The sequence below is a fragment of the Lontra canadensis genome, unplaced genomic scaffold (genome assembly GCF_010015895.1).
Source record: "Lontra canadensis isolate GAN:19392208 unplaced genomic scaffold, GSC_riverotter_1.0 scaffold93, whole genome shotgun sequence".
NCBI classification, from domain to species: Eukaryota; Metazoa; Chordata; class Mammalia; order Carnivora; family Mustelidae; genus Lontra; species Lontra canadensis.
Window position 1 is genome coordinate 7,628,837 of NW_022631087.1, and position 13,339 is coordinate 7,642,175.

The 13,339-nt window shown below is 53.5% G+C and overlaps 1 protein-coding gene across 11 annotated transcripts in view; it reads right to left on the bottom strand.

Moving 5' to 3' along the window:
* Positions 1–12,929, bottom strand: part of PLA2G6 (phospholipase A2 group VI) — a 57,816-nt gene extending 44,887 nt beyond the window's left edge. For 5 of the 11 annotated variants that reach the window (XM_032836653.1, XM_032836645.1, XM_032836647.1 and 2 more), the window contains exons 1-2: positions 6,126–6,166; positions 1,821–2,208 (exon numbers count right to left, since the gene is read on the bottom strand). In XM_032836653.1, the coding sequence (XP_032692544.1) occupies positions 1,821–2,119 (299 nt within the window). In that variant the 5' untranslated portion in view covers positions 2,120–2,208; positions 6,126–6,166. Of the gene's footprint in view, positions 1–1,820; positions 2,209–6,125; positions 6,174–12,868 lie in introns of those variants that run through there. The other 6 variants (XM_032836649.1, XM_032836648.1, XM_032836651.1 and 3 more) reach the window with 6 other exon arrangements.
* Positions 12,930–13,339: the final 410 nt, after the last annotated feature.

The window sequence follows — 13,339 nt, forward strand, 5'->3', positions numbered from 1 at the left end:
AAGCCAGAAGACACGGGGTGCCTGGGTGGCTCAGTGGGTTAAAGCCTCTGTCTTTGGCTCAGGTCATATCCCGGGGTCCTGAGATTGAGCCCCACATCGGGCTCTCTGTTCATCAGGGAGCCTGCTTTCCCTTCTCTCTTTCTCTGCCTGCCTCTCTGCCTACTTGTGATTTCTCTCTGTCAAATAAATAAAATTAAATTTAAAAAAAAAAAAAAGAAGAAGCCGGGAGACACAGATTCTGTTCCTTCACTGCTTCTCATGCAACCTTAAATGACTCACTTACCGTCCTAAGCCTCAGTGTTCTTATCTGTAAAATGGGATACTGCCTTCCTTGCTTCCCTCAACAGATCATTGGAGGATGGCATTGCCATTTCTCTAACTCACACCATATGGGAAAGTACTACAAAGTGCCCCCCAATTAAGGGCAGTAAATAAACATGCAGGTAACACACTGCTGGCGAAGAGTTTAACCCCCTGGGATGGTAATCTGCCCACAGAGGGGCTCAAGCTTGCTGGGACAGATCTGGAGTCCTGTCAAGGGACATTTACAGCTGACAGGACTTGGTGATAGTGGAGGGCGGTGGAGCCCCACCATGTTCCTTGCCCCACCGCCCGCTGTGGGGGCCTCTGCCTCAGTTTCCCCATGCAACCAGACCCAAATTCTCCCCCCGATTGGCCTCTTCTGCTCTCCTCCTGTTGGCTGGACCCTGACTCCCAGCCTGCCACTTTCTGAGACTCCTGCCATGCCTCCTCAAGGGGAATGAGCCCAGAGGTTCCCTCAGGCCTCAAATGCTCACTAGAGCCCTGAGCACACCAGGGATCTGGCCCGGGGCTACTGGCCTGTGGGCGCCCCCCACCCCACGCCTCTGCCTGCCTACAGCGACCTTATCCACTCTCCTCTGCCAGACACATTCCTCCTCATTCTACGCTCCGAGGAGCCCGCCAGGAAGGGATCGCCTGCTTGTGTCCTCAGCGTCCGCTTCTACCCACAGCTCTCCTCACGTGGTTGGTACGATGCCTGCCAGGCATGTGGCCTCCACTCAAGACTGCACATAAAGGCACGGAGCATATCTTGTCATCGCACAGTGCCAGCGGGGCCTGGCCTAGGGCCTGGAACTCCTGAGCCACCACAGATGCCCGGTGCCCGGTGAAGAGATGGACGGCGGGCTGGCCAGACAGATGAACGAACGGAAAAAGGCCCATCAGCACTCGCCCAGCTCAGGACCAGTCTGCCAAGCTCCTCGGGACCCTGCATTTTGGGTGCCCGGCCACTCCTCTCCCTTTATGCCAACCAGCCCTGCCCCTGGGTTTCTACCCTTCCCTTCAAGCCCACGGAGATCCAGCATGCCTGGAAAAGTGACCACTGTCCACCCAACACACTTTCTTGAACAAACCTTGGCCAGCCCCTACAAGGGCAGTCATGCCTTTAAAGACCCAGAGTTACAGGGGAAGCCTGGACTTTACCCGATTCGACCCTGCGAGCTCTCCTGTCTTTCCTCCTTCCCTCCCTCTGCGGGAGCCCAGCCAGAGGCAGGGAAAAGCCTGGCCTTCTACCCTCACGCCCCTGCTGCGGGGACCCTGCTGGGCCAGAAAGTAGGATCTAAAAGGTTCCTCTCCCTACCCCCTCCCACCCTTCTCCAGAGCCCTCAGATGCTTGGCCCCAGGAAGCTGCTCTTCAGGCCAGGACCGCCAGTCCAAGGAGCCCAAGGAAAGAAGTGTGTGTGTGTGTGTGTATGTCTGTGTGTGTGTGTCTGTGTGTCTGTGTGTGTGTGTGTGTGTGTGTGTGTGTGTGTGTGTGGCAGCTGTCGACCGTCACCCACCGGAATCCACTCTGTGAGTTTCTGGGGTTGACCAGGATGCAGTCCCAGGTGCGATTGGGAATGTTCTGGAACAGAATCAGCTGCCCTTCCTCCTGAACCCGGCCACTCGAGGTGTAGTCTGCCACAGCCACCTCCTTCACCCGGAACGGGTTCGAGAACAAGTTGGTGACGCTACTCAGGGTATTGACCAGGCGCCCAAAGAACTGCATCTTCTGTGAGGCGGGGGGCTGGGCCCCACCGCCTGCCCCCTCAGCCTGGAAGAAAACGGGGTCTCTGGTCAGCTGGGCTCGGTCTCCCATGCCCACCTCACCAAGGAAAGCAGTTCCCTGCTCAGGCTCCCAGACGGCTCCCCACCAGTGCTGGTCCTCTGCTTCCGGCCAGGAGGGACCTGGAAAGGGGGGAAGAGAGAGAGAGACAACACTGAGTCAGGGGTAAGAAGTCCTGACGGGCAGCTTCAGAGTGGCCACCATCCACGGAGGACCAGAAGCGTCCCGCTTTCTCATCTGCGGTACGGACCCTATCGCTCAAGGAGACGACAGACAGGAAAATGCGGTCACAGACGATCCTGCCCTGTCCAAAGGGAGGGGCTCTTGTCAGCGCTCAGAAAGCTTGGCCTGAGTCATTCCAATTCGACCAACAAAACCAGGGTCCCCTCTCGACCAGATACAGCCAGGGGACTGGGATCGGCCCACACTCCATCGGGGGAGGGGGACCGTGGGCATGGGTCTCCCAATTTTTGGTGCCTGCTACCACTGCTCTTTCCCAAGGAGCTCTGAGAGAACACGAAACCAGGTGCCTCAGAAATGAACGTGAACGTGAAGACTCAGCAGCAGTGAACGTGTATGTGGATGGAAACGTTACACTTGCAGATTCCAAGGGCCCCAGTTTCTTCTGTGGAAACTGTCCCCAGTTTGGGGGGCAGAATGAGATGTCGCATATTTGCCTAGGTTCCCAGAAAGCGTACTGCATTCCTAAGGCAGTGCCACCAAAGTCGGGTGACATTTAGCTGGAGGTTGCCCTCTGGCTCCGCTCCAGGAAGTCACCCGCCAAAAGTGCAGCCCAGACACTGAGGACAGAGCATGGAAGTGTGGGCACTCCAGAGGGGAGAAGACCCGTCAGTGGACACTGGTCACACTCTGGTTCAGCTGTTGAGATGATCAAGCTTAGGGATAAAAGGAAGAACAAGAAGCCCCAAAGAACCACGGATAAAGGGAGGAAAGGCCAGTAATGATAATTAGACCAGGAGACCGAGTACTTCCTAGGCACGGGCCCTAAGCTTTACTTTATGCGACTGTCCCCTTTCAGTCTCTGCAAAGGCAGAGGGCTGGAGCAAAACCATGTTCCCATCCTTGCCTGCTGTGTGTCCTTGGGCAAGTCACTTAACCCCTCTGTGTCTCAGTTTCCTTATCTGTAACATGAGAACCATGACAGAGCCCAACAGTAGAACCTGGCAGACAGTAACTGCTCCATAGGCATCAGGCCTCATCATTTCCTTCGCCCTCCCTTTAATGCACAAAGAAACAAAGATGGCAACTTAAAGAGCTCTAGAAGCATCCTGAAGCTTTGTAATGTCCTTCCTCTTAAAATCAGTAGTAAGATGTGGTATGAGCAGACTATGAGCCTCAATGTCGCCTTTACAATGAGGATAGTGCTCGGGGCACCTAAGTGGCTCAATCGGTTGAGCGTCTGACTCTTGATTTCAGCTCAGGTCATCTCAGGGTCGCAAGATCGAGTCCCACATCAGGCTCTGCTCTCAGTGGGGAGTCTGCTTGGGATTCTCTCTCTCCCTCTGCCCCTTACCCTGTTCTCACTCTCTTTCACTTGCTCTCTCTAAAATCAATTTTTAAAAATGAGGACAAGCTCCCCTCTTTGGCTCTGTGAGGATTAAACAAGAATGTTCTTAAGAATGTTTAGACCAGAGGCGCCTGGGTGGTTCAGTCGGTTAAGCATCTGCCTTAGGCTCAGATCAAGATCCCGGGGTCCCAGGATCGAGCCCACACTGGGCTCCCTGCTCAGCAGAGAGCCTGCTTCTCCCTTTCCCTCTGCTCCTCCCCAGCTCATGTTCTCTCTCTCAAATAAATAAAATCCTTAAAAAAAAAAAAAAGGATGTTTAGACCTGTGTCAAGTTCCTTCTTCCTTCTGCATTCAGGAACTGAGAGGACACAGGCTGGGGTGCCTGCACCCCTCCCCAGAGCCAGGGAGAAGGTATGGGAACTGATCCCTGGAAAAGAAACCCCAGAGATGGAAGGCATGGCACACACATCAGTGGGCCCTGTAGCGATTTTCATTTGACACAGAAACAGAAGGAACTTTGGCACCCAACATTACAGAAATTGTAAATTGGGACGTGTTCACTCCAGATAGCACGTGGTCACTAAGAGCTGTGACTCTGAAGCTTACAACTCAGGAAGCACGAGGGGGTGTTACAGACCCCGGGGCATCGAGTCCACGGAACTCCCTGTGCTGGTTGTGGGCTGCAAGATCGGCCTGGGAGGCCCTGACCTCCCCCTGCAGCCTCTCCCCGTTGTCCCACCCTGTCACGCACAACTGCAAAAAGCACTGCTGTCCCCGCCCCCCTCTCCCTCTCCACATTGATCTGCATTGATCAATTGATTGACATTGATACGTCCTTCCTCTCCTCTATCCTCCTGCTGGACCCTACACACCAAACACTCATGTGCCTCTCTGTGCTCTGGTCCTGGTCCAAGGATTTCACATACATAATCTTTTTTTTTTTTTTAAGATTTTATTTATTTATTTGATAGGCAGAGATCACAAGGGGGCAGAGAGGCAGGTACGGGGAGAGAGAGGAGGGGAAGCAGGCTCCCTGCTGAACAGAGAGCCCAATGCAGGGCTCAATCCCAGGACCTGAGATCATGACCTGAGCCGAACATAGAGGCTTAACCCACTGAGCCACCCAGGCGTCCCCACATACACAATCTTTCATCCGGACCACCACCCTGGGGTGCGTGGGTGGCTCAGCTGGTTAGGTGCCTGACTCTTGATTTCGGCTCAGGTTGTGATCTCAAGGTCATGAGATGGACCCCGCGCTGGGCTCCGAGCTCAGCAGGGAGTCTGCTTGATTCTCTCTCTCTGCCCCTCACCCTGCTTGCATGCTCTCTCTCTCAAATAAATAAATAAAATATTTTTTAAAATCTGCACCACCATCCTATGAAATTGTCACATTATCTTGGTTTAACATATGAGAAAATCAAGGAATAGAGAGGGAAATTGGCCCTACGTCACACAGCCAGTGGGGGAAAGAGCAAGAATTAGAGCCAGACAGAAGGTTCTAGATTATCAGAGCCTTTTAAGGACAGGTACTCGGTCTTTGCCCCTCTGTACGCTCACCCCCTGCTCAGGCTTGGCCCACAGAAAGTCTGTTGAAACATAATTTAACTGAGTAAAAATTACAGAGCAAAAAACTAAGGGTGACAAACAAATACCAAAATACTATGAGGATATTGGGTTTATGGGCCATTTTTTTTTCCTATTTACCAAATGGTATGGAAAATGTTTCTTCTTTTTTTTTTTTTATGATTCTATTTGTTAAAGAATGTAAGAGGGTAGGCTGAGCCCCTGGGGCCCACAGTTGGGGAGATGGAGGCCCAGGGGTGAGGACCAGCTTAGGAAAGAGCACAGACACTGCCCAGAGAGTAGGTGGGAGGCACTGGGAGAGGCGAGGAGCTCCCGGGCACCTCCTATGGGGAGTCAGGAGCACCAGCACCCATGAGCCCACGTGGGGTTAAGGGGATAGTCACCGTGGGGTTCCAGCTGGATGGAAGGAAGACATCCCACCCCAGGAGACAGACACCTTGCCCAGGGGCCCAGGCCGGCGGCTTCGGGCTGCCTCCCACACCTGGATGGCAGCCTGGCCACCGGGTCTGGCTCCCTTCCAGCCTTCCAGGGTGGGCGTGAGGGTGAAATGACACAATGGAGGGAAAGTGTCCAGGACACTCGCTGGCCAAATGTGGGCACACAAACAGTGGCCATTGTTATCAAAAGGTGGAAGAAAGGAAATGGACCCCCCTGGGCCACATCCTGGAACAATCGTAACAGAGCAGCCTGGAAAGCAGCAAGTGAGAAGCAGACAGAGCGCATGCCCGTGCTTCCTTCTCACCACTGTGCTCTTCCTCCCATCGCACCCCTAATCTCAGAACTCGGGTTCTTTCCAGCACAGCTGTGGGGGTTGGGAGGGGGGATGCTCAGCTGGGGAGTAGCCCCCTCCCTCCCGGCTTCCTCCTCCTCTCGATTCTCACAGCCCCTTGCTCTTGACCTCCCCACAGGATCAACATTTGCTTTTACCTGCTGACAACTGTCCTCTGTGGCTCCTCACCTGGGCTGGCTCCCTGTGCGGAGATGACGCAGGTGACACCAAGGTCACGTGACAGGGGCTATCCGCTCCTGGGCACCGGAGGCTTTGAGCAGCTCTCAGATGCCTCACGCAGGAAAGCCACAAACCCAAGAGCTTTGCAGTGAGGGGGACGCTGACAATTGTGCCTGTCTATTCCTGCAGTTTCCAGGTGTCCATTGTGACTGCCCTACAGGGAGGCCGGAGATTTCTGGCCTGTTCTCTTTACTTCTGCTCCCCCATCCCCTGTCAAAGGCCCATCCTATGAAATTGTCACATTATCTTGGTTTAACATATGAGAAAATCAAGGAAGAGAGAGGGAAATGGGCCCCCGCCTGCCTGCTTGACTCCTTCAGGGAAAGCTTAGGAAGCTGCTGCTGGGGAAGCTAGCCCTCAAGGAGAGGAGTGGTCAGGCAGGAAGGACAAGCACTAATGTCCCCATTTTAGAGACGAAGTAACTGAGGCCCAGAAAGACCTCAGATTGTGGAAGGGCAAGTTGAAGTGGGACATGTTGATGGCCACCAAAAAAAAAAACTAAACCGAAAAAAGAAGCAGTACTGGGGCCAGAGGGAGATGGGAACCCACAGGTGGCATCTTTGGTGATTCCCCAAAAGCGGCTGGTTGGGTTCATAAAATGAGTAGTGCCGGGGGACCCCAAACCCAGTTCCCCGTCCCCTTGCGGGAAAGAGTCAGGCAAGGATGGCTGCGTGGGGTGACTCTTAAGCCGAACATTGCAGTGAGGACCCGCGCCACAGATGGAGCAAAAGAGAACGTACGGGAGGGCACCGGGCCAGGAGCCTGCGGGACCCGGCCGGGAACGAGCATTCTCCTCAGGCCCTGGCAGCACATGGGGACTTGTGGGCACCGTCGTGCCCCACGTGAATACTGGTCACCACGGAGCCGCCCTGCCACATTGCTTTAGAGCCGTGCTCCGGGCCAGCCTGTGACTGGGCGCATTATGATGAGTTTGCCGACGCAGTTACAAGGTCAAGAAGCGCAAGAGAGGGGGTGCCTGGGTGGCTCAGTGGGTTAAGCCTCTGCCTTTGGCTCAGATCATGATCTCAGGGTCCCGGGATCAAGCCCCGCATTAGCCTCTCTGCTCAGTGAGGAGCCTGCTTTTCCCCTCTCTCTCTGCCTGCCTCTCTGCCTACTTGTCTCTCTGTCAAAAAAATAAATAAAATCTTAAAAAAAAAAAAAAAGAAGAAGAAGAAGAAGAAGCAGTACAACGGAGGCTGAGAAGTGTGTGTCTGGTTACCCGGGCAGTGGGGGAGAACCCCGTCCTCAGATGTCTGCTTCCACCTCCGCCATGAGCTCCCTGAGTCCCCAGGCAGGTCTCAAGCAAGAGAGGAAGCCCAAAGCCACCAGGCGCTGGGCCCTATCCCCCCACCTCCTAATCTGGCCAGTTCTCTCTTTCAGAGAAAAAGAGAAAAGCCCTGAACTGTCAAACCTTCTGGCCTGTCCTCCCTGGAACGTCCTCCCCCCACCCCCTTCACTCCCATCTCCGTCAGACCCTCTGCTTGTCCTTCAAGGCCCAGCAGCGCCCCCCTATGGAGGCTCAGAGCCCCAGACTGGTCCCTCCCGCAATGCTCCCAGCTTGCATTAGACCCCTCGGGTCCACAAGCACCCCTTGAGAGCCAAGTCCACCATCCATCCCTACAAGCCCTCTATGCCTACCTCGGGATGCAAATCAGATGCTTCCACTTGCCCCGTGGCTCCGCATCACCTTCCAGAGAGAGCCCAAGCTCAAGGGCAGGGAGGCAAGCGTCCACATGACCGGGCCAGCCCACCTCCTGCTCGCCTACTCCAGCCATGCAGCACCGGAGACATCCCAGAACATCCCACCATCACACCTCCACGTACCCGCCCAACCTCCCGTCTACACTGTGCTCCCCACTTCGCTCAGCGGTCTCATGTCAGACAAATGAATAAACCCTTCCTGTCCTTCCTAAAAAAAAAAAAAAAAAATCCTATCTTGTGCCTCCCCTTCTCTCAGCCCTGGAGGCACCCCTCACCCTGCCCAGCGGCTCCCCCAGAGGAGCATTTGTCCTGTGATAATCATGGTGCATCTGTTGGTTTGAGTCGGCCCCCTCTTTATTTATTTATTAACGCGAGCACATGGCCTGCTGCTCCTGATGAATAGTGAATATTTAAGAAATGTTTGATGAATGAGTGAGGACAAATGAGTAAGCCAGGGAAGCCCAGGGGGCCGTCACCGTCGAGGCCCCTCCCCTCCTCTCTTACTCCCTGGCTGGTGGTAACAGGCCTCGCACCCTATGCCCCATCCACTCTGGACTACCCAGCACACCACCACCGTGGAAAGGCTCAGAACATTTATGGGGCACCTGCTGTGCTTTCCGAGTGGCACTGAGCTATGATCTGGAAAGTCTGGCTTTACACACCTGAAGCTCATTCGGGCTCTAAGCAAGGACACCCTACAAGCTCTGTGCTTCACTCCTGACAAAGCCTGGCTGGAGGGACAGGCCAGCTGCCCCTGGCGGTGCGTGACAGGATCCCTCCGGCAACCAGGCCAGGAAGCTGACCTCACGCGACTGGCCTCCTGGGGGATCCTGGGAGCACACACAGAACCGCTCAAGTTGGGAAGCAGGCTTCCCGAGCCCCGGCTGCTTACGACAGGATGTCCCATGACTGGAACAATTGGCACAGGCCAGCAATCCCCTCCTGTGCAGCTCAGGTCGCCCCCATCCACTGCCCTGGCAGGATCACCAAGGGCACCCAGGCCAGCCCCGAGCACCACCGCCTTCCTTCCTTCATCCCCACCAGCCGCGCCTCTCAGCACAGGAGCGCCTCACCACATGCTGGCCTCTGCCCTCTCACAAGACCACCCCCCTCTATGGTTGGCCCAGGGTTCCCCCATCTGTTAGCTGTCCCGAAGCTCACAAGGGCCCATGAAGGAAGGAAGGTATGGGTGCTAACCCTGTCTGGCACAAAGGGAAACTGAGGCCCAGAGAAAGGATGTGGGAGGTGTTGCCTGGCTGCTGGACTCATGGCTTCTTCCGACTCCTGAACTGCACTAGGAAGAGGGCCTGTAAACAGTAGGTGCTCAATTAGTGCATAAGATAAGACTGGATTTGGAAGTAGGGCTTAGGTCAAATGTCCTTTCCATCCCCCACCCAAGCCTCTGGACCTACAAAGCTGCCTCTAGAACAAAATGTGCCTTCAAGTGTTCTCTCTGACCCCAGCTCATCACAAACTCGTGCCTAATGTGAGCGAGGAATGGGGAAGGGCTCACCCCCATCACTTTACACACAAGACAACGCGGCTGCATTCACCCAGCACCCACTGAGCACATGGCACCTCACCAAGTTTCTGAGGTAATTACCACATTTAATCCTCGAAAAGACTCCGACGAGAAGGTGTACTTCCACCCACAGGACACGCAGGAAACTGAGGTACAGGAGCTTATGTGACTTGCCAGGGTCTGAACCCCATTAGTTAGCCTCAGGAGCACCACCTCAACATCCTCAAACTGCCTTCAGGAGAAAGCCTGAATGGCAAGTGGCTGAGTGGCTTGATTTTCAGCCTCTTGTCCTCCAAAAGCTAAGGCGCCCATCTAAAAATGCACTGCCATTCATATGAGCCGGAGCAAAATGCCCTTCGGGAAAGGAAAAGGTGTCTTTTTCATTTGCCCTGCTTAGCAGGACCACAGCTGATGGCACATCGCCCCAGACATGTTGCTGAAGCTTTCAAGGACGGGAGACGCTGATAACTTGAACAGATCGTTGGGCTCATGCCTAAGGGACAGGGTGCCCATTTTATGAATCAATTTATGATTCACTCTATAAATATTTATCAAGGACCTACTCAGGGACAAGCATTGTTCTAACTGCTGAGACTCCACTAATCAACTAAACATACAAAAATCCCAGCCCTTGGGGCGCCTGGGTGGCTCAGTGGGTTAAACCGTCTGCCTTCGGCTTGGGTCATGGTTTTAGGGTCCTGGGATCGAGCCCCACATCAGGCACTCTGCTCGGCGGGGAGCCTGCTTCCCCCTCTCTCTCTGCCCCCTTGTGATCTCTCTCTCTGTCATATAAATAAATAAAATCTTAAAAAAAAAAATCCCTGCGCTCCTAGATCTCCTACTTTAGCGAGGGCTCTAAATAGTAAAGAAGATCAAAAGGCAAAGCATATCCATAGGTTTTAGGTAGTGGATAGATGCTGAGAAGAAAAGGGAACCAAAGAAGGGGAATCAGAAATGCTGAGGTAGAGACTCAAATTTTAGACAGGGTGACCAGGGAAATCCTGACAAGAACTTGACCCTGAGTAAAGACTGAAAGGAAATGAGGCCAAAACCCGTATGGATATCTAGGTGAAGAAATGTCCAGGTAAAGGGAAGAGCAAGTGCAAAGGCCCTTGGGCTGCAGCATGACTGATGAGTTCCAGGAAAGGCAAGGATGCTGGACACCGCTGGACGCCAGGGAGGTCAGAGAGGTAACAGAGGGCCAGCTGAGTATAAATGAGAGAAGCCACTGTAGGGCCTGGAGCAAAGCTGCCACGTTAACACATCACTGGCCAGATGAGGAGTGTAGAGAGCCTGCAAGGGTAATCGACAGCTTCAGCCAGAGCAACTGAAAGACTACTGCCATTTCCTACTCAAGACGGGAAAGTAAGTGGGAGGGACAGACACTGGTGGAAGGGGCAGGGGGGATGAAGGGGATATATATCAGGAACTTAATTCTAAATACCTTTAACTTTGAAATGCCCTTTTTGAGGTGTTGAACAAGCAATTCTGTAAGTGAGCTTATCATTCAGGGGGAAAGATCTAGACTGGACTGGAGATATAAATTTGGGAGTTGTCAGAGATGGTACTTAAAGCTACGACATGGATGAGGTCACCTGAAAAATGAGGATGGACTAAAATAAAAGAGAGAGAAGAGCCATGTCAGGCATGGACCTATTAAAAATGTTCTCCCAGGGACCACCCTCTACAAGGAGAAGCTCTAACGAGGCCTCCTCTCCACTAAAACCCCCTCGCCCCTTCCGCACACACACCCACAACACATGTGCAAACACGCGCACACAGAGCGCTCCCTCTGTCTCTTGGTCATGTCATTCTGCTGAGCGAGAAGAAAGTTCTCATCGAGGATACTGTCCCCTAATGAGAAAGCAATCCGTGGAAGGGAGAGAAAGTGCAGCAGTGAGCCTCACAGAGTCTAAGCAATCACATGGGCTCTACTGTTTGTAGGTGACCTCAGGATATTCATTCACACTCTTTCTTATGTTAAATAGGAATAACATTCACTATATCATGGGTATATTTGTTTAAATAAATGAGGAATGAATGAATGAATGGTAAAAGCAACATACCTACAAAAGAACCTGACTCAGATAAGATGATTGATAAATACTGTCAAATGCTAAGTGCAGACAGCGGTCCTCTACCTGTCTTTCCCTCTTTTGTCATTTTATCCCTTTCTCTTTCCTGGCTAGGACACAACAGTGAAACCATACATTTGTATGGGACCATGCTGGTTTCAAAGCTCTGCCTTCTGCATTTCTTTCAAATTTTCAATCTCACAGCAGCCTTATGAGGGCAGGAAACATAATCCCCCTGCCACAGACAAAAAAAACTGCAACTTGGGACAAAAAACAGCCTCCAAACTCCAGGAACATTTTAGGGCAGAGACAATAACAAAAACACCGCATACAGCCCAAGGGTGGGGCACCTGTGTTGCCAAACCAAACCTGCCTAACATCCTGTTGGGTGGGTAAAAGGGCAGGTGAGGGAAAGACCCAGAAGCTCAGGGGAAGGGAAGGTATTTGTTTGGGGTCACATGAGTAGCCCATTTAAAAAAAAAAAAAATGGGCACAGATCCCTGAGCCCTGTGCCCTCCTTGTCCCACACCCACGGACCTGCCCATCCCAGTCACATGGTCAAACAGGTTATGCCTTCCTGGTCACCAGCTTCCAAGCCATCTCTGGGCACAGAATTGGTGGGTTGGGAGACGCTGGGGTGAAGAGACTATGCGGAAGGAGGGAGCACAGTGGGGCACAGGCACAGATGAAATCTGAGGCACGTGAGAGACAATAAGCCTCGGAGAGAAGCAGAAAGATGGAAATCAGAAAACGGGGAAAGTAAAAAAGAAAGAAAGAAAGAAAGAAGGAAAGAAAGAAAGAAAGGAAAGAAAGAAAGAAAGAAGAGTAAAATAGACAAGAGGGGAGACACAAATAGAGAAATGCAGAAAACAGATAAAGTGGGGGATTAGGTGGGAATACAGAGGCAGAAAAGTCGGGAGCACGTATGAGGGGCACAGGAAAGACAATGGGACAATCAATGCAGCCCAGAGTGGAAACTGGGGGCCCTGAGAGTCGGAGGGAGACAGGAAGGGGCTGACCAAGGAAGTTGGGTATAGAGGGGAGACACACAAGGGAGACCGGGGTACTAAGGAGGGACCCAGGGCCGAAGCTGGCGTCCCTGGGGAGGTCACAAGTTCGAAATGAGACAAGATCTGTCACAGATGGAAGCTGGGGCGCTGGGGAAATCAAAGGGCGGAAGCTGCGAGCACTCAGAGGGTCACACAAAGGTCAATGGAGGACACCACTAACAACTGGGGAGCACAAGGGAGGTCCGAAGGAGGGTTTGGGTGGAGACCACGGAAACCGGGGCGAGCAGGAGGTTTGGGGAGGAGGTTTGGGGAAGGGCCCCCCCAGGCCCCGCCTCCCCTGCGCCGTCACTCACCTCAGCTTACTCAGCACGTCTACTTCCTTCTACTTCCGCAAACAAACGAGGCCGGTCCCACGTGACGGCCAGGCCACTACCCTCCGCCAATCAGCGAAGCCCGTGCTGCGGTTGGGACTCGAGAGGAAGGCGGGGGCGGGGCTCCGCCATGTTTTCTAACTGCCCAATGGAAGGGGCTTCCAGTGCCGAGGGAGGCCGGGCTTCGGTCTGGAGCCAATCCTCTGCGGCGGGGCGCGGCCACGTCTGTGCGAGGCGGAAGGACCTCGTGCCGGCTCGTTGGCGGACATGTTGGTGAGGGGCGGGAGTCTCCTCCTCCGCCTTTCACCTCCCGAAACAGTCTGGAGCCTTGGAGTCTGACCCTGCGGTTCGCAATGGCTCGGCTCGTAAAGATAAAAGTGAAACTAGCAAAGACGCAGGGCGTGGCAGGGAAGAACCTGCTTAGATTTTTTTTTCCGGGGACCCCCAGATTGA